This window comes from Ruditapes philippinarum, unplaced genomic scaffold (assembly GCF_026571515.1).
Source record: "Ruditapes philippinarum isolate M1 unplaced genomic scaffold, ASM2657151v2 ctg6684_1_1_1_1, whole genome shotgun sequence".
Classification (NCBI taxonomy): Eukaryota; Metazoa; Mollusca; class Bivalvia; order Venerida; family Veneridae; genus Ruditapes; species Ruditapes philippinarum.
Window position 1 is genome coordinate 34,017 of NW_026855465.1, and position 22,379 is coordinate 56,395.

The 22,379-nt window shown below is 32.3% G+C and overlaps 1 protein-coding gene across 2 annotated transcripts; it reads left to right on the top strand.

The window, feature by feature from the left end:
* Positions 1-2,644: 2,644 nt before the first annotated feature.
* LOC132743428 (uncharacterized) lies at positions 2,645-21,669 on the top strand. 2 transcript variants are annotated; one of them, XM_060731948.1, is made up of 2 exons: positions 2,645-2,940; positions 17,064-21,669. In XM_060731948.1, exon 2 carries the CDS (start codon positions 17,082-17,084, stop codon positions 20,310-20,312), a length of 3,231 nt encoding a protein of 1,076 aa, XP_060587931.1. In that variant the 5' UTR covers positions 2,645-2,940; positions 17,064-17,081; the 3' UTR covers positions 20,313-21,669. The 2 variants fall into 2 exon arrangements, with proteins under 2 accessions (XP_060587931.1, XP_060587932.1); XM_060731949.1 differs by having other exon boundaries at positions 17,074-21,669.
* The last annotated feature ends 710 nt before the right edge of the window (positions 21,670-22,379 follow it).

A 22,379-nucleotide genomic window follows, 5' to 3' on the forward strand; every position in this document is an offset into this window, starting at 1 on the left:
ACCTTGATAAACTCGATGGCTAAATTGTTTTCACTATGTTTGAGAAATAGACTGAATAAATGGTGTGAAAATGAAAATGTTTTTAAATGATATACAATTTGGTTTTAGAGATAAGCGTAGTACTGTAGATTGTGTTTTTTATTCTTCATAGTATTATTCAAAAGGTTTTTTGTAACAAAAATAAACTTTACTGTGCTTTTATAGATTACGAAGAAATGTTTTTGACACTATTACCCGTGATTCATTGTGGACGAAGTTAGTAGAAATTGGTGTAAGTTGTAAATTTGTAAATATTGTTAAATCACTATATGAGAGAGTCACGTCATGTGTTAAAATATCATCTACATCTAAATTGTCTGATTTTTTTGAAATGTCACTGGGTTTAAAGCAAGGGGAACCACTCTCACCGTTGCTTTTTATACTGTTTGTTAATGATGTTAGTGATGCACTAGATTTTAATAATTTGTCAGATAGTGACTTACAGCAACTTTCAGTATATCTTTTGCTTTTTGCCGATGATATAGCGGTTTTTACAACGGACAAACACAGTTTACAATCCCAGTTAGATAATATATACATGTATTCAGTCAGATGGAAATTAAAAATTAATGTGAGTAAGACAAAAATATGTGTATTTGAAAAAAGAAAACAAAGACATGATTTTGAATGGTTTATTAATAATGAAAAAATTGAAGAAGTTGACAGTTTTTGTTATTTAGGCATTAAACTTGTTAAAACAGGAAATCTTCGTTTTGCTGTTAAGGCCCTATGTGACCAGGCGCTTAAAGCCATGAATAGTTTATTATCTCTTTTTAAAAAGATTAGCATTGATTTAAAGACCAAACTAGTATTATTTGATAGACTTATTGTTCCCATTTTATTGTATGGTTCAGAACTTTGGGGAATATACAATTATAAAGAGATTGACAAGTTACATATTAGGTTTTTGTAAAATTATCCTGGGTGTTAGAAAACAAACTACAAATGCTGCTGTACTAGGAGAACTCGGGAGATTCCCGTTATCTATTATAAGTATTGAACGTTCCTTTAAATATTGGATTAAACTTAAGAACAATAATAATAATTCTGTTTTGTGTGACATTTTTTATACAACAATGTACACTATCACAATTAAATGTTAATAATTGGGTGTTTAGAATTAAAAAACTCTTGACAATCTAGGTCTTTCACATATATTTGATATATTTAATCCTAATTTGAATTATTTTTTTCTATTATACAAAGACGATTGCGTGACCAAGTATATTCAAGAATGGAGTTCAAGTTTAAAATACCTCGCGCAAATTAGAATATTATGCAAAATTTAAAAATGTGTTAGAATTTGAACCTTATCTTAATAATATTGTCAACGATATTTCTAGAATCCAGTTAACTAGATTCCGTTTGTCTTCGCATAATCTTGCAATTGAAACTGGGAGATTTAATAATATAGAGAGAAATGAAAGATTGTGTTTATTTTGTAATCAGAAACAGATTGAATCTGAATATCATTTTTTATTGATTTGTCCAAAATATAATAATATCAGAAAAGATTTACTTCCAAAATATTATACATCTTGGCCTTCGCTTAATAAATTTGTTGCATTAATGAATAATAATAATAAAACTATTCAAGTAAAATTAGCAACTTATATTAAAGAGGCGTTTAAAGTAAGAACATTGGCTATTGAGCTAAATGAATTTTTACAGACAAACAGTGCTTAATTGTAAATTTATTTTCATTGTATTGTAATGTTTATATGTTATGTGTTTGATTAATCATATGCATTTGAATTATTATTGTACATTTATATGTTATTTTGTCTTGGCCATATTCTATAATTATTTACTTGTAAATGGCCAAAGGCATATTTATGCCAATTGCTAAATAAAGATTGATTGATTGATTGATTGATTGACATTACATTTATGACCATAAAAATAACAATTATGATATAACATTAATATTATACATTGTTTTTATTATTTCCAAAATGTAAAAAAAAAAATCGCCACGTACGTATTGACATACAAATGGTAATTTATTATTCATATAACGGAATAGATAATTTCAAAACAATACAATGCATTACAACGACCCCCCCCCCCCCAAAAAAAAAAATAAATAAATAAATAAATTAATTACATGTAATTAATAAAAAATATCACAATACATACACATTTCAAATTATGTATTTACGCAGGGGCACCATTCTATTTGAGAGACCCTGATTTACATAAAAATGTTAAAAATCATAATAATTGAAAATGGTAGGGTGATTAAGCACTATTATTATAGAATACAATTTAATATCATGTAAGTTTTTTATTAAGTACTATTCATTTACATTTATATCTTTGATCTGGGACATATCTTATGTCCCAGCTTTGATTAGAATAATTAATTAAAAATAACCAAAAATTACGTAAAAACAATTAATTGGAAACAAAATACATTATATACGAAAAATTATTTATCTTATATTAACAGCCTTTTTCATTTAGAAAGATCGGCCCATTTTTACAAATTATTATTATACTATTCGCCGGTCCCTAGTAAATACCGGTCAACATAGACCGGGTGAGACTGGAAACCGGAAGCGACCGGACCGGAGAATAGTATATCCTTGATAATTGCCGAAGAGTTCCGATTGCTGGGTTTTTCCAACAGTCCAAAGTTTACAAAACGAGACATAATTTGTTTGTTTCTCGCGGTTTAAGACAGCATTGTATTATTTTCATAAATATTTGTATTTCATAAAACGTATAAATCGTTTCATCTACCAAACCGTTCATGAAAGATGTGACAGCGCCGTAAATAGAATGAGCCTACTGTATAGGCTGTAAGAAGGAACAGGGAAAGAAACAAACAGTCTAAAACACTGTAAAACTAAAAGAGACAAACACCATGGGCTTACTGGAAACGATTCGCGGGGAATAGTAAGTAACAGACTTGCTGTATATTATTTGAACGAAAGTCAAGTTGTATAATCTAGATTTTCTGTGTATTTTAAGTACGATGATTCGCCCTACTTATGATTCGTGTAATGAAAGATTCGCCCCCATTTATCACGATTTACCAAAATTTATAGTTAAATCTTTATTAATTATGTTATACTTTACAATAATGAATTATTTTATTTAAAACATTCATCTAATAGAAAGGAGGATTATTGTCTCATTTTATTTCAGTATATTTAGTATTTTCTCACTAACCAGATAAAAATCCTTAAATGTTACTAAAAAATAGCGGTGTTGGAAAATCTTATCTCACATGGGCTTATCTCACACTCGACGTGCAGCACTTCTAAATAATAAGCGATTCACTCCTATTTTAACAAAAATGAAACGTCAAAAGGTCAAAATGTATTAAAAATTTGTGAGCTAACCTATTAAATTGTCTACGGAATCAAAATAGATTGATATTAACTTTCACACTGCAATGAGTCCTACTCTACCTAGATCCGCCCTTCTCAATAACGATCTGTTACTAAAAATAGCACACTTTAAAATATCGAAACATTCTTCGTAAAATCGGATATTATGACACTTTGCCTGAAAACATTCATGTTTTTTGTTATGATAACGATGCTTCTAGATGACAAATGTCATTTTTTATATATTTTAATTGAATATTCGGCCAAAATAATCGAAAAAGTAGAAAAATCTTTGCAAACGGTAAACGCTTTTGTGTCAACCATTGGGGTATGGACTCAAATTCCTTATCTAAACACTTATACTATGGCACTTTCCGATTTTAATATTGATGTGTTTTATCATGATTACCTTGCTTTTTGATGAGGGATCTCATATGAATTTATTTTCATTAAATTTTTCACACATAAACATGGTCAGTAGAATTTTTTGCGGACGTACTTCATAGAAAGTCAGGCGCCTAAGCCCCGTCCCCTTTTCAAAACTAGGTACGCGCATAGCAAGTAGATTCACTGATGTTTGTGTGTCCAGGTGAGTGAGAAAAATAATCAACCATTGGGTTAGATAGAGGATAGGGAAATCCCAACCCTCAGGCAATCGGTTCCATCGGGAACTCGCCAAGGCTCGTTCCCGATGGAACCGATCACCCTCGGGTTGGGATTTCCCTATCCTCTATCAAACCCAATGATAGATTCTATTAATCTATAAACAATGAAAATTTTTACAACTGATTTACAAATATTTGATATAAAAAGTACTATTTGTAGTTATTTTGTACCTTTATTCTAACCCCCTTTGTGCTTATACATGATAAATATAACAATTAAAACTAACAATGAATTATGAGAATAGTCATTTGGTACAATAACTAAGATGTTCCAGAAGGTATGACCTTGTCCTTCCTATTGGTCATTATAAGGAACTTTAAATTGACAACAAATATCAGTTATACCTTAAAGGACACTTGTATGCAAAATTATTAAGATTGTTTACTAGGTATGGACACTTTTTTTTAGGAACCCAAACTTTTATAATATAAGTGAGGAAACTCTAAATAATGTGTTTACTTATATTATCCTTATGAAAACTGTTTTTTCTATTGATTATTGTTAAGAAACAAATAATACAGATTCAGCTATCAAATTACAAAAGCAAACTGATTGTTTCTGCTGAAATATTTAAAATTAACAAACAAGTCACACAAACACAAACATTCAGTAGTGATTTATTGCAGACATTTGCCTTCATCATTTTCAATCAAATATTTGATTTTGAAATATGTATACAAATGAAACCATACTTAAGCTATTTTAAACACTTGCTTGACAGTTTTCTTATTTTGAAAGCCATATTCAACCTATCCCTAAAATTTACCAAAATGAGGATGTGTTTTTTTAAAGAGTGACACAAGTTTTTTGAAGATTATATTGATAGATTCTGTCAAATATTGAATACTTGAACAGTTCAACTGTGTAGTTTTTAGCTCACCTGAGCACAGAGTGACTTTTATAGCAATAACTGACTGTCCAAAACAACAAGTGACTTCTACAGTAACCATTGACTTACCTAAGTAACCAATAACTTTCTAAGAAACCAGTTGCTTCCCATGACAACCAGTGGCTTCCGTAGTAACTATTTACTTTTCATATCAACCAGTTTTTTCCATAGCAACCATGACTTTTCATAGCATATTGTGACTTTATTTAGCAACCAGTGATATCCATACCATATATCCCCCCTCTCCATAGCCCCTTAGGAAAAGGAAAGGCATTTAACTTGCAGTTATTTAGCATTGTTTTTCTGACCAGTTTTAACCATTTATTAAGCAGTTTTCCTTGACAAATGTGATTATGTAGAAAGCATTTAAAATGCAGTTAAAATGCATTTAAAATGCAGTTATTTAGCATTGAAAAAGCATTGAAATCAGCCGAAATATGTAAATGAGATGACATCATAAAACTGCCTCCAAATATGGAGATAGCATTTCCAACCATTTATATGACCTCATAAATAACTGCCAAAAAATTGTGTTTGCATTTTCAACCATTTATATGACATCATTAAAAAACTTTCAAAAAACTACTGAAGCCTTTATATGACCTCATAAATAACTGCAAAAAAACTTTCAAAAAACTGTTGCATTTATTTGAGCTAATATAATACTGTTAACAACTGTTCACATCTGAAAATAAATGTACATGTACATGGAATTTCTATTACATTGACACATATGTATGTACATAGATTTCTTACAAATCACCAAATCCCCTAACTTTTCATGAACTCAAAAGCATTGCCCTTTTAGTTTCATTAGGCAACCAGTTTGATTTAGATTACTGTGTGGACTTAAAGTTTTGGACACTTTTTAATGTATTTAACATTAGAAATTGCTAAGACGAACAACAGACATATTGAACTGTCAAAAATCTCACAATAAGCCTCTGGATCTTTTGAACTTTGAGATTAAAGGCCATATATGCGTTTGTAATGAGCAAAAATGTTAAGTACAAAAATCTTATCCAATGACATTGTTATGAACAAAAACGAAAAAGAAATCATAGTATTTCTCTTCTAAAATGGTCAAAATGTTGAAAAACACCACATAATTCTTGTAACGCCTACAAGACGTTACACCAAATATAGTGCTTACATTTTAAAAGCATTAAAAGATTGGATAACACCCTTGCAGAAATTACTGGTAATTTACCAGGATTTTACTAGGATTTTAGTGGGAAATCCCAGGAATATTTACAGGGATAATTCCTAGGAAATGCAAGGAAATCTGAGGAATTTCCAGTTACTGGCTGGCGGTAATTGGAACGACTGAAAACTACTGGTAATAACTAGAAAAAAAATTTGAAACCAGGAATGCCTTAGATCGACTTGTACTGGAAAATCCTAATTACTGAGAATGACCTGCCCACGGTATTTGGAACATTTTTCTAGTCAATCCCAGGCATTTCAAGGCATTTCAAAGACCTATGATAATACCAGTAACTCCTGGTATTTTTACAATCTTAGGAATGACTGAGAATGACCTGCCCACGGTATTTGGAACATTTTTTCTAGTAATTCCTTGGCATTTCAAAGAACTTGGATATCCCAGACGTTCCTGGTATTTCCATGATCTAAGGAATGGCTGGAATAGCCTAGGATTGCATTGTACTGAAATTTCTAGCAACTGGGTATGACTGGACCACAGCTGAATTACTGTTACTAGGGCCCCCAAAGGATCATTACGATTAAAATCAAATAATCAGTTTTGTAGAAGATATCATTACAAGAAATTGCTGACAATACAAGATGCCATTGGACACAGGGCAATCACATTACTTCACATAAGCACATTGTACTGATGTGAACTAAAATGTGCACTTTTAAATCCAGTTAAATGACAAGCAGTTCAACATCAGTCATAAGCAAACTATTAAATTTAATAAAAAGCATGATTGCATATGAAACAAAGTATTTTCCTTACAGTTTAATTGTTTTTGTATTGTTAAGACACACTTCTTTAGATATATATCATTGTAGTTAATTACTGGAATGCAAATGAGCTTTGGCAATAACACTTGACTTAAGATTCCTTTTTTTAAAACAGTGTAACATGTGACACCTCTTTGAATTTAGCACTAAAAGTTAAAACATTATAATACTTGACTAGGTCACTCCTAGATTTTAATTTGCTTTCATCATTTTCTTAACTGATTGAATGAGGGACATCACTTAAACAGTCTAAGAAACGTCACTTAAACAGTACAAAACATGACGAAAGAAACCTCCAGTATTACATGCAACTCCTACATTTTCTATTGCTGTCTTCTGAAATGAGTAAATCCTTGCTGTAAGATCCAATTTTTGCCGGTTTAATAATTTTCTTGTCATCAAATCTTTCATACTGAGAATCGCAGTAATCCACTGAATTGATGATCTCTGGTAATCAAATGAAATGTTGATCTTTGGTAATCCAACGACTTCTTTGCATTTTCACAGATATATATATATATACAACAGATAGGAAGCTCTAAAAATAGATAATAGTCAGATTTAGACCCACAATCCTTTGCAGGCTTTGGTGATAATTGGGTTTTCTCGATAGTCTCCAATTTTCGCACTCTCGTTAAACTTGGACGATATCCATGAATTATTGTTTACATACCCCGACATAGATTTTCATCAGAGAAATATTTGTATAGAAAGTGTGTATAGTACCTTTTACAATAAATAACTATTGCTTTCTATTTAAGCAAAAAAATGTTTCATCTTCCTCCGGGAATCCAATATGACGGTGTTTTGGCTATTTTTACCCAGGATGCATCAAATCTCTGAAAATCCCGCAACATATGATAACTTATAAGAACACAATTCTGCCAATACTGAATTTAACTGTGTGACATCACAGTTTCTTCTCCATGTTTATTTAGCTCCATGGCATTTTGTACAACTTGCCCTCTTTCAATTACGGTAATACCTGAAGAATTTATGACAGTTTCTTTATCAAACGTTTTTGACCCGTTTTATAGATTTAAGCTCTCACTCTCCTCAGCTTTGAACATCATCCACAAATTAGTTGAACTCCTCCCTTTGTGGCCTTGTGGTACCAATTCTTATCTGAAATCAAACAAATACATTTCTCTACATATGGAAATATACCAAGATATTTGAAAACGAAATAAATACAAATCACTTGGCAGGAACGTGAAGTGGATGCACACTTGGTTCAAGCAAGTAAAATCATTGCAAACTTGACAAAATGGTTTCTGTGTCTTAAATATTTACAAAACTCTCACATATTTTTTCAGGTAAGTGGGTTTGTATGTTATTTGATTTCTTTTTAAATGGCCATTCATGAAGGACGTGTTTATGACACACTCTGTTCTGGGCCTCAGATTTGTAGCTTTTGGTTAAACAAAGCTATTGAAGTTATAAACTGGTCATGTACATATTTTGAAATTTGATAAGTGAAAATCCAGGGCGGTTTTTATGCTCATTTATTCACATAGGTAAGTTTTGAAGTTTCACCAAAAAAAGCAAACTAATGAAAATATACTGTGCATTTTTTTTATTATTATTTATTATCATTGTTATTCCTGTAATTTAGTGATGTTGATCATTATTTCTGTAAAGTTGGTTGATTCTAACTCAAGCACTGACAGGAACAAATAACATAACATAATGAAACGGTTTTTACGAAGTCAAGGGAAATAACTCTACAAATACGGGATAAATCCACAAGCGGAGCCCAAGTTGCACAACTACATATGCTGACCGACCTTCCCTTAAGGTTTAATGACTCTATGTCAAATCCTTTTTGATTTACATGCAACAAGTTGAAAATTGCAAAAATTTTCTAAGTCAAAGGTCAATAACTCTAAAAAAATAAAATAAATCCACACGAAAATATCCAGTGCACAACTTCACATGCTGATCAACATTCCTGCAAAGTTTCATGACTCTATGTCAAACCCATTTTGAGTTACATGCGACACAAGTTGAAAATTGCAAAATTTTACTAAGTCAAGGGCAATAACTCTAAAAATACTATATAAATCCAGACAAAAATACCAAGGTGCACATGCAACTACACATGCTGATCAACATTCCTGTAAAGTTTCATGACTCTAGGTCAAATACTTTTTGAGTTACATCCGACACAAAAGAGAACGGACGGACAAGGGTAAATCTAAATGCCCGCCACTAAAGTGGGGCCACAAAAATATCTTGTTCAAGCGTGTTCAACCACTTCATGTCCTGCCCCCTAATACAATAACAGATTACAGTCATCGAATTTAGCACTGGGGCCACATTTAAAAAAGTCTTTGTTTGCTGTCTCCCGACCCTACTTTTTAGAGTTGGGTAGGTAGGTAGGGATTTTTTTTTTTTTTTTTTTTTTTTTTTTGGAAATACATACATGTTTTTGGTTTGATTCTGTTTGTTGGAAAAACGGTTTAATAAAAATGCGAATAAAATTTTTTAAAATTGATATATCTTATTTCAGTTTGTATATCTTTCAATTAGTCAATAAAAGAAGTATAGTTCTTTTAATAAAAATACATGTAACAAAGGCAAAATTTCAAACATTCACCCAACATGTGAGAGGATGACTAAAACACACAAATATACTCAAATATATTATGCAAAATAACTACTGAACAACAAAAGGCATCATTATACATCAACAGTTTAAAGTCTGCTTACATTTTTTTTTTCACTGAAATGAATAGTTAGTGACACAACCAGAAAAACAATTTCAAACACTAAGCAACTTCAGACAAGTAAACAGTTAAGTCACAGTATACCAACAAAATTTAGGTTCACAGTATTCATTTTTTATAGGACATCTATGGGGAATGTCTTTCTTGTGGACATTGATGCATTGCTCATAAACTGGAAGTACAATCCTAAAGGCTAAACTTTGTTAACAATTCTGGATTTCTCTGTGCTTCTGGCTCATCACAATGGGCACAAATATCTGGTCGTCCAATGTTGGAGGCACAGTAAGGGAACTCCACGTGAGATTGGCATGACATCTGCAGTCATACAAACACTCTCCCTTGCAGAGCATCTCCTAAGAAAACAGACAGAAGGCTAGACTTTATGCAATACAGATTTTGCAAAAAATGCAATTATTTTAACTTTTTTAATTATACAAACATGGGAAATATGTAAGAAAGAATAAAATCAGGTTTCTACTTTCAGTTGATTATGTAAAAACATTTTGACATCACTATTTTAAGAAAATAAGCACAACAATGTGCAATACTAATACTAACCATCAACTGTAATGACTGAATCACAGTTGTAATCAAAATTCTCAAGGTTTGTGTTTTAGAGATCATGTTTCCCTGTCAATTTATTCTTGGAGTAAATACACCTTGGTTTATCCGCATTCAGTGCCTTGCATTTTAACCCACTAGAAGACTATTCTTAAGCCCTGCAATAATGAGAAAATGTGATAAACGAGTGCTGAAATGGTTCAAATACTAAGACAGGTGGTACTGAAAACAATAAGATAAGTGCATTTGCTGGTTGAAGAAAATGATTATTTAATAAATACTGGTACTTATAAATGAGTGAGTACATACAAGAAACTTTATTTATTTACAAAAACATTATTTTAAGTCGATTACATGAGCACTCAGTAAGTTTTTAACACAAACCAGTATTTAAGCATACCGTAAGAACGTCCGATTTTTTTCGGGTAAAAATCCTCGACGTCATTCAACAGATCGACCCATGCCCAGACAAATTCATTCTCGTGGAGGTTATTTTTCAACAAAGTTGAATAAACGTAATAATAAATGTTGACGAGATGATAAAATACTCGTCTTCTTGAAGATCTTCTAACTTTCGTTTTGCAAAATTGTAACGGATGTGTACACAATCGACTTTTACCCGGCGGTACTTGATAGTCGATACACGTGACGAATAATACGCGGGAACCAGAATACTACACACCGTTATTGAACGGATATCGGTAAAAATATGCGGCACCAAAAAAAAAAAAAAAAAAAAAAAAATGGTCGGCGAGAGCAAATAAAATTTTTCGGAGCGCAGCGTTTTTTTAGGGTCGGTCGGGAGACAGCAAACAAAGCTATTTTTAATTTAGGCCTGGCCCGGTGGCCCATGACCAGTGTAAATTTTAAGAGCTAAATATATAGTAGAATAAATTCAAAACTGGAATTCGGACGAGTATATTCAAAAATCTTAAATTCAATGACTGAGAGGCAATGTATTCAGGTTAGTGCTTAAAGTATGACACTGTTTGTGCTATTTTTGTTCTTTGCAAATCATCATGTGGGATTTATTTTAATGGACCAGTATTCAGATTCTCTAGTATAGGCTTAGACAGTGTCAAAGACAAACCATTTTAGCTAGGCTGTCACTTGGACCACTGAATGACCGATACATTTTGGTGGCCTAGACAACTTTTTTTAGTGGTCCAATAATTCCTATACATGCACAGAAATCTAGAGATTAAATCACACACACAAACACACACATAAATCAAAAACAAACAGAAAACATGATTTCTGTTTCAAATAAATTTTTGGAGGTATCTTATTGTGATTTAAAATTACAGTCTGTCAGTAATGTGTTATTTTAAAATACAGACATGATGTAGGCTTATTGAACATCATCTTTTCTTGTTGATCTTGTTCTAAATATATAACTAGATCTACATAAATTAATGGTCATATAAAAATATTGTTTCTTTATGAAAAACTTTTTTTTCTAATACAAGTTCAAAATTGCTAAGGTAGTGAACTGTCTGCATACTAGGGTATTGCACTGTCTGGGTGTAAAAAAAACTTTCTAGCCATGCATTTTTCAAAACAATATTTTAAATTTCAATATTTTTTAAAGGGCATAAGCAAATAATTTCCTGCAGGGAAGCACAGCCATATTTAACGATGCTTTGTTTTTTATTTATTATTATTATATCTTTCCTGTTCAACAAAGAAATAAATGAAAAACAGGTCGCGAAAATATGTGACAAATGTCCGTTTACGCATTTTTTCCAGTAAGGTTTAAGTATCTTAACTGTAACTAGGAATAAGCTGGAAATACAATTATTATTTCTATTGTTACAGTCGGCAAATTGTTACAAAATAATGCTTTTAGACGTGAAGAAAGGTCATTAAAATAATCTCTAGACTCTTCATTTTTTCTAGAGGTCATAAACACGCCGTCTCTGTTTGGGAAAAAAAACAGTGCATTTATGATAATACTCACAGTGAATTTCACCGATTGCAGCTTTGAAGGTCTTCTTCTGATAATTTGCTTGGGCTATTTCACCTTCCTCGTTGTATGTCTTTATTGGGGAGACGATATCAGTTCACTGTCGATATGAGACGAAGTGTCTGCCGTCTTTGAATATTGCACGCACAATAAACCTGTGTTCTACGTAATAAACCTGTGTACTACGTCAGTAACATGTGCTTGATTCGCAAAAGTTCGTGTAGTTCCGTTGTTTTTGCCGTCAATACAATGACTGAATAATTTCAATTATATCGTTGAATTTTATTTCACAAATCTATTATTTAGCCCAACAAGCGCTTGAATTTCATACAAAGCTACAGTAGTTTCCAAAACAATTGTGTTGCTACGTCATCAGTATACGTATTAAATACGTCATGAAATTATGCTCGTCTCGGTTAGCGTAAAAATATACGGAAATTGCTCGAGTATAATCGTAAAGGTTCGCTGGTTAAGTAAAGACTAAGTTATCATCGTTAATTTCCGTCAGCATTGCGGAGATTCGGGTTTTGACTCGTGAAAATTTGGAAATGCACAAATTTGACACGTGAAAAAATCTGCACAAGAGTCTATTTGCCACATGGGATTTTCAACTATGCAATAATAATCACCTTAAATCCACCCCTAATTAGATCTACATATGTTCAAATCACAATCAATAAAAATGTCAACAGGCAGTATATATATAAGCCGTGCATAAAGTGGTTTATACACACAGCCTGTGCACTGAAGCATGACATCAGTGGATGCAATTTGACAGCGCTAAAAATAGCTCTACACAACTGATAAAAATTACATACTTCAGATGTCAATTATTGATTATTTTCTTAAGGTTTATAATACGTCTTTGATTTACTTGGAGTGCCTGAACATTTGTTATTTCTTTTTGGGTTATATATTCCTATTTAATATCTATTAATTAAATGGCCAATGATAAAATTGTCATAATGCAGGTTGACCATTAAGGTCAATTGATTATTAAATTTCGATTAAATAATAATAATAAAAGTAATCCTAGAAAAATATTATTAAATAGATCTAGATCAGTATGTTGTTTTATTTAAAAAAAGAAAGAAAACATTTTTATTTTCAATTTTATTATAATTATTATTGACATAATCATTAATTATTATGGACATTATTATTTTTGAACAATTGCCATAAATAAGATATCTATTCTCAATCTGATCCTCCAAATATCAGAAATTTTATATTAATACATGCTGATGTCTAATGCTGACTAGATTTAACTATAGAGCAACAGATAAATTTTAGAGCTAGTGTCTTTACTCCCTATTGTTTTTTATGCCCCCGCCATGTAATGGCCGGGGCATATAGTGTTACCCTGTTCCGTCCTTCCGTCCTTCCGTCATTCCGTCCTTCCGTCATTCCGTCATTCCGTCATTCTGTCATTCCGTCATCATCAGTTTCCGTTCATTATCTTAGTAACGGTTGCACACATTCAACTCAAATTTGACATATGGATATGTCATGAGAAAATACAGGTCAAGTTCGAATTTGGTCATGGTTCGATGATTTTTGGCAGAGTTATGCCCCTTTTACTTTAAAATAATATGAAATTTTCAGTTTCCGTTCATTATCTCGCCAATGGTACAACACATTCAACTCAAACTTGACATATGGATATGTCATGAGAAAATACAGGTCAAGTTCGAATTTGGTCATGGTTCGATGATTTTTGGCAGAGTTATGCCCCTTTTACTTTGAAAATTATATGAAATTTTCAGTTTCCGTTCATTATCTCGCCAATGGTACAACACATTCAACTCAAACTTGACATATGGATATGTCATGAGAAAATACAGGTCAAGTTCGAATTTGGTCATGGTTTGATGATTTTTGGCAGAGTTATGCCCCTTTTACTTTGAAAATAATATGAAATTTTCAGTTTCCGTTCATTATCTCGCCAATGGTACAACACATTCAACTCAAACTTGACATATGCATATGTCATGAGAAAATACAGGTCAAGTTCGAATTTGGTCATGGTTCAATGATTTTTGTCAGAGTTATGCCCCTTTTACTTTGAAAATAATATGAAATTTCAGTTTCCGGTCATTATCTCCCCAATGGTACAACACTTTTAACTCAAACTTGATATATGGATAAGTCACAGGAATGCGCAGGTCAAGTTCAAAGTTGGTCATGGTTCAATGATTTTTGGCAGAGTTATGCCCCTTTCACTTTGAAAATAATATGAAATTTCAGTTTCCGGTCATTATCTCCCCAATGGTACAACACTTTTAACTCAAACTTGATATATGGATAAGTCACAGGAATGCGCAGGTCAAGTTCAAAGTTGGTCATGGTTCAATGATTTTTGGCAGAGTTATGCCCCTTTCACTTTGAAAATAATATGAAATTTTCAGTTTCTGTTTATTATCTCCCCAACGGTACAACACATTCAACTCAAATTTGACATATGGATATATTTTTGGAATGCCCAGGCCAAGTTGGAATTTGGTCATGGTTCAATGATTTTTGGCAGAGTAATGCCCCTTTTACTTTGAAAATAATATGAAATTTACAGTTTCTGTTCATTATCTACCCAACTACTCAAATTTGACATATGGATATGTCAAAGGAATGGGCAGGTCAAGTTTAAATTTGGTCATGGTTCGATGATTTTTGGCAGAGTTATGTCCCTTTCACTTTGAAAATAATATAGATACATCTTAGGAATAAGCAGTTTAAGTTTGAATTTGGTCGTGGTTCAATGATTTTGGACAAACTTTTCTTTCTTGAATGTTGGAAAAATTTTGAACTTTCAGTTTCAGCACTGAAATGAATGTAGCCATTATTTTGGCTACAAATATGAAATATGCAATTTTCAAAAGGTTTAGACTGAATAATTTCAGTGCCTTGAACATTGTATGAAAATGGTTTGTGTTAACATTGAAAAGTTTTAAGGGCTTTGAACTTAAAATGAAAAAAATAATTTGTGCAAACAAATTTGGAACTAAATATTATAACATCTGAAATTTTGGCTGCATGCGGGGGCATCCGTGGCATGATGACACATTTCTAGTTTGGAAAGAGTGAGTCACTCTCAAGACACAAAAAAAAAAAAAATTTTGTTTTACAATAATAATAATAATATGTAGGACTTCATAATGTCTTTTCATACCATTTAACTTGTCTGTCAAACATGCTTTCTTTCATTTATGTACAGTGAAAGTTCCTATTTTCGCGGTACTATATAAAACAGCTAACAGTAATTTTGAAATCAAAGTTATATACTATTGTATAGTATTTTGCAAAGCTTCCTTTTGAAAGAAAATTGAAGAAAAGAATGCTGTAGAAATTTTGTTTTGGTTTGAAATTACGTTACCGCAAGCAGTATAATTTATAAAATACAACAGCTAGTGTCTGAGTTTCAACTCTGTCGCAGGCATTGTAAACTACAACCTTCACATTGTACAGACAAACTATCTGGCTCATGAGTTTTAAAAAAAAAAAAAGAGAAGACACCAGGGTTTGTTCATGTGATTTCTTTTGCTGCCTCTGGACAGCATGACTCAGTTTGAAAGTAAATTTACACCCCACACCGGTGAGTTGTACACATACAATATTGCTATGATGCACTACAAGGTATTAAGTGAATATTAGTGTGCATGAATTATATTTTCCTAAAAGCATTTAAATAAAACTTGTAAAAACTGCAGCTTCTGTCACAATCTTTTAGCTTAAAAAAATGGTTCAAGAAAATAACTTGTAAAAAATGGTAATGTAAGTATTGTTTAACATCACCATTTATTTTTAAATGTTGAAAAACTGGTAAAAAATGCTGGACACAAGTTTTTTAACAACAAGTTTTTACCAGTTTTTTAAGAACTGCTGTTTAAATGGAATCCTACAAATTAAGATGAAGGGCAAAAAATTGTAAAAAAGGCATTTATTTGAAAAAACTGCTAAATAACTGCAATATAACTACAAGTTAAATGCCTTTCCTTTTCCTAAGGGGCAACCAGTTTTTCCATAACAACCATTGAGTTGGAAACTACACTTCACTACAAACATGTATAAATCATGCCCCATGGTCAAATTTAGTCCTCCCCCTAAGGTCCTTTAGTTTATATAGCCTAATGTAGGAAAACACATTTAAGTCTTTTTCTGTGAAATTACAATGACCCGTGCATAGATATTTGGCTTATATAGCATTGCCTTATTAACTTCTACAAAAGTAAAATATATTCAAAATGACGCCTAGATCACAGACTACCTGAGAATCAAAATCTTCTTCTAAACTAAAATGCTCAGAGATAATATATCCAGTATTAAGCATCATCTCCGTAGCCTCTACAAGGCTTACAGTCATGACTTGTGGGTCAATACTTACCTCATTCCAGGGTTCACATAGTTTTATATTTAATCAAAAACACCTTTAAATCATCTTCATGTGGAAGACTGTGATATCGCAAAGAATTTAGATATTTGGCATATAAAAGTTATAACAACCATTTCCCCCGAGAGTAAAAAAATGCCTCACCATTGGGGTCACTTAATATCAAAAGGATATTAAACTTAAATAAAACATTTTTCAGACAAATTTCATGGATTTGTCATTTCTCCAATTGAAAGATAATTATGCATGTTTTTGCGTGGCCTTTATTGTGCTCATGTTTTTGAATAATGTAATACATTTTGTGCTTCAATGTATCCTTATGGCATCCCTCTTTGAAGTTAAAGATCATTTAAAAAATGAAATCATTTGGATACGAAAATTACTTTGATGAAGTGAATTCTGCTTTTAGACATTAGATAGATTAATGGAGAAATCTTAACATTATTCAGTAAATGTATATAATATATATCACATTTTGGTTTTTTTTTCTTTAATATTTCAGAATTGCATAGATAACAAGATGGCTGATTCATTTGATGGCGGACTACAGTTAAGTGATGAAGAAAGACGTATTATTAACATTCTAAAAGAAGTAGGTGACGAGCTTGATAATGATCCACGAATAAAAAGCATAATAAGAGAGGTGGCAACTGGGTCAGTTGCATCGTTGCCATACAATGTGTTTACACAATTGATCAGAGAATTTGTTGCACTTGTAGTTAGTAGTACAAAAGTTTCTGCAGAAATGTTGGAGAAAATTGTAAGGATTTTCATAAAGATGTGGCGGGGTCCAGAATTAAGTAGTAAAGTCTTACAAGAAATGTATCCAGGAACATCAGTTGACGATCCTGACACCGTTGATGGAGTATACATTCCACAAGAGGTAACGCTGATGGATGATGAATTCATTGAAAAGTACAAGCATGTTTTAAAGTTTGGTCGGCAAAAGGTGAGAAGTATAAGGTTAATGGTAGTTGGGATGTTTGGTGTTGGTAAAACGTCCCTTGTTGAAAATCTTGTGCACAGAGAGGACAGCACTGAAAAAAAGCCGCCGAAAAGTACAGTAGGAATAGATGTTACACATTGCAATATAAGAGATGGAGAATGGATTGAAAACATCTTTGATGATAATACATGTGATAAGCTTTTGGAAGTAATGCAGAACCCTAGTTCTAGTTCATCTGATGCTCCTGTTGACGATGTTGATGCTGGTTATGAAAGATATCCCAACGAAGATGTACCCTTGCCAGATGAAGATGCCAATAATGAAGAAATCTTATATAAAAGAACAGCTAAAGTGCAAGAAGAAGACAAAAGTACGGATACTGAGTCACCATCAACTGAAGAGATTAATACAGATACTGAAGAACTAAAAATGAAATTAACTAAGGCTAAGGATGATGACCCTGGGCTGCATGCATTTGCAACTGATTTATTTAAATCAAATTTTAAGCCTTACAACCCCATTGATTCAACAATATCCATATGGGACTTTGCAGGTCAATATATTTACTACTCAACTCATCATTTCTTCCTGAATTCAAGATCTATTTACCTCCTAATGATGGATATAAGTACACCTCTAAATGATGTGGTAAAGGAAACCTCAGATTTCCCATTGTCGGGCTTCATTCCAAAAGATTTTACTTGTCTAGAGGCTTTCAAGTTTTGGTTAAACTCCATTCATATGTACAGCACTCAGTTTGAAGCAGAAATTAAACCATCGGTGATTTTAGTTGGAACAAAGAAAGACAAACTGAATGGAACAGAGGAGGAGAAAGAAGTACAGAAAGAAGAGTACTTTAATGAAGCGTTAAAGTCATTAATTGATTCCCCTGCACTCAAGCATGTTCATCCGAAAAAATTCCTAATTAATAATCTTGATACGCATGAAGATTTTCGAAAAATACGAGAAGAAGTGGTGATGCTGGCACAGAAACAGAGGTATTGGGGAGAATGGAGACCAGCAAGGTGGATTACACTAGAGAGATCATTTCTAGGACTTAAGTCAGAAGGCAAAGAAATCATCACCTTCGATGAGGTGAAGCATGTTGATAAAGAAAAAAGTGAAATTCCAATTCAAGATGAGACAGAGCTAAGATTTTTTCTTAAGTTTCAGCATCAATTGGGCAACATTTTGTATTACGAAACAGATATGCTAAAGAATTATGTAATTTTGTCTCCGCAGTGGATAATTGATGCTTTCAGGTGTTTCATAACGCATGTGAAGGATAAAGATCCAAGACACGTGAAGGTAAAGGATATTGATCCAAGACAGTTGAAAGATTGGGACAATTATGACAAAAAAGCTATTTTAACACAAGAATTGATAAATGAAATAATGGATCATACTGAGGAAAACAAGTACTTTCGGGATTACAAAAACCAAGTGATTGAGTACATGGAACATTTAGACATGATTGCCAAACCCATTGATGCAACCATATATCAAGGTCAGGAGAACAAGCCAGGAAATAAAGTTGGTTGGGAAATGGAGATGCCTGTGGACATACAAACATCTATATCTGATAAGAAAGTTGCTGCACCTGTCAATTTCTATATTGTTCCATCCTTGTTGAAATTGAGGCCAGAGCATACTGAGATATCCAACTTGGTCAGTCCAACAGATTGTAAGGAAAAAACTCCGATTTTGTGTTTTCATTTCACGAATAACTTCATGCCACCATCTGTTTTTCACAGACTGCTTGCAGTGTGTATTAGGCAATGGACTATAGTATCAAAATCGAATTGTGCACTATTATTTAATGGGTTTGCAGTCTTTCGTGTGTCACGTGCAGAAGTACTTAGCATCTGGTTTCACGATAACATTATATATGCAAGAGTTTCCTTTTATTCAAAGGCAGATAAGTCAATTCCACAAAGAATTAGAAAATTTCTAAGTCAGCATCTAACTGAGATCCTTAGAATTCTCCCGAAAGAAAGTAGGATCAGCGAAGTTCTGCCTTTTGAAGAATACATTCAATGCTTGTGTGTTCAGGAATTTGAAGCCAATACATGCTTATTAAGAATGAGAGAATTCTTTACCCATGATGAAGTATTTTGTGAATATAATTTACATACAGCAAAGAAAGATGAAGTTATTGGCATGTGGTGTTTCACTTCTATTCAAAACCAGCAAAATACAGAAATATCAAATGCAGCATTAGACAGGCAACCAACAGCAAAAGAATTGGCAAGAGTGTCACGGACGATTGGTAATAAATATTTTCAGCTGTGGAAAGAATTAGGTTTGGAACGAGCTGTATTAGATCAGATTGAAGATGATGACAGATTTCACCTTCCGACACGAATATATCATATGCTTTGTAAATGGCAAAGCCGGTCTTGTGGTCCAGTTAGACAGTTACGAAATGCCATACTTGCTGTAGACTGTGATATTTGTCAGTTTGACAACGTTTTTGTTGCTGATCAATTTGAAAGTGCATGCATTGATCAGAAAAAACTTGATGAAGTTCATTTTAAAAGAAAACCAAGCGATGAAGAAATTGCTTTGATCGCAAGTGGAATTGGGCATGAGTATTGGTTACTTGCAGTTGAGCTTGGATTAGATGAGGTACAATTGCAACAATGTAGAGAAGACTATCCTTACTTGGCAACAAGAGCTAAGTGTATCCTAGATGTATGGAATCAGGGTAATAGCGACATTGAATATCTGGGAAAAGCAATGTTTCTGGCCGATTCAAATATGGAGGCTTTCTATAAAGTTTTCTCAAAGTACTGCAAGAACTAATACTTTGTGAAAAGCATTTGCATGTCTAAGTAATGATGGATCAGTTACAATTTACGGACAATATTTTTAACTGTGATCAGAACTCAAGTGAATAAAAACAGCAGAAAATTCATTAAACAAGTGTCAATCTGTAAGAAAGTGCCTTTTCTCCATCACCAAAGTGCTCTGAATCAAAGTGCTCTGAATGGTTTATATCTTTTTATGCATGTGCTGATTATATATTAAAAAAATCTATGAAGAGACACTTTTTTTAACATATTTAAGTTTAAGTGTCTAAAAAGCATTGTTTAACAGCATTCTGCTGATTTGTGTCATAATTTAAATGACATTCTGCTTTATAGATTAATTATACTGTTAAATTTTAATTGTCTGTTGGCGACAAAATATGCCTAAATCTGTTGAAAAAAGCCAGAATCTGTGAAAAAATATGTGTCTATTGCAGAGTAAGATCTGTTGGTTCATACATGGTTCATGGTCTACACTGTTTGCTTTTTAGTTTAGTATTTATTTTGAAAATATTCCAAGAAATGGTTATGCCTTTTTGTGTAGATTTCAAAAAGAACAGGTCCATTAAGATATCAAGTGCTGGAAGTTAAAAAAATGGAGAGAAAAAACTGAGAGGCAGACACCTTAACCACTAGGCCACTGCTCCCCTTAATGACTAATAACGTAACCTAATAACTGATTTACAAACATTCAATTATTAAGTAGCATAGCCTATCATTTGTCATTAATGATTGATATTAAGTGATCTGAAAACATTTTTAAAAAAGCACATAAAATTGGGTTTGTATTATATTGCAAAGTTGGTTCTAGACCACTAAAAAGAAATAACATTATTTGATGACATAATTTTCTTAGCGTTCTAGACTTCTCAAAATATAACATTATTTCTGGATGACATAATTTTATTAGCTTAATACGATTATGGATAGAATTGCAGAATCCATTTTTGTATAGGAAAATCAAGGAAGTTAAAAAAATATGCATAGGTACATGTTATATCAAAGGGGAATAATGAGATATTAAGTATTTACCGTTTAGCTCGTAAGCCATCAAGCTTTCATCACTTGATAATAGATCTATTGTTGACAGGTTTTATATTGATATGTTTTTTCCTTTTTTTACTTTTGATAAACTATTTATACTGATAGATTATTTTAAGTTCCTAATAATCACTTAAAGCTGCACACCTCCATATTCATGTTCATTTTCATGAAAATTTTAGAAATATTTTTGAAAGTAAACTATTGTAAAGAGAACAAAAATAGTTGTTTACATATTGCAATCGGCACTTACAATCCAAGAATAATTCCTTTTAATGAAATAGAAATATGGCAATAAAATACTGCAATATTAATGTAATATATAATTTGAATCTTGAATATTTTTACCTTGCTTAAAATATTAGTACATTTTTATCAATATTAATTTTCTTGAAATATTTTGGCTCATCTGGAGACATGCAGCTTTAAGTAATTGTTAAAATGTCTTTGAAAAAAAAACTTTAAAAAACAAGCAATTTACCAGTGAAAATATTAAAAAAATATTATGTATTATTACTTTTGTATGTTTCTGTTTTTTGTTATTTTTTTTGTTTTTTTTTCTTGAATATAAATATAATCATGTAAATGTTTGATGTGCCATAGACAGACACGCATTACTGGTACTGTACTCATTTTTTCTAGTAATGCTTATTTTGTGGATAAATGTATGGTATTACAACTGTAAATCATATTGTCAATGTTATTATATGAGCCGCGTCACGACAAAACCAACATAATGTGTTTGAGACCAGCATGGATCCACGCATCCGCGCAGTCTGAACAGGATCCATGCTGTTCGCTATTAGTTTCTCTAATTGTTAAAGGGTTTGTAAGCGATCAGCATGGATCCTGATCAGACTGCGCGGATGCGCAGGCTGGTCTGGATCCATGCTGGTCGCAAACCCATTATGTTGGTTTTGTCGTGACGTGGCTCATATGTATTTTTCATTTAAAAGTGTGTCTATGCATATAATTGTGGACACATGAAACTATTACTACTGCTACTTAATTACATCCAAAA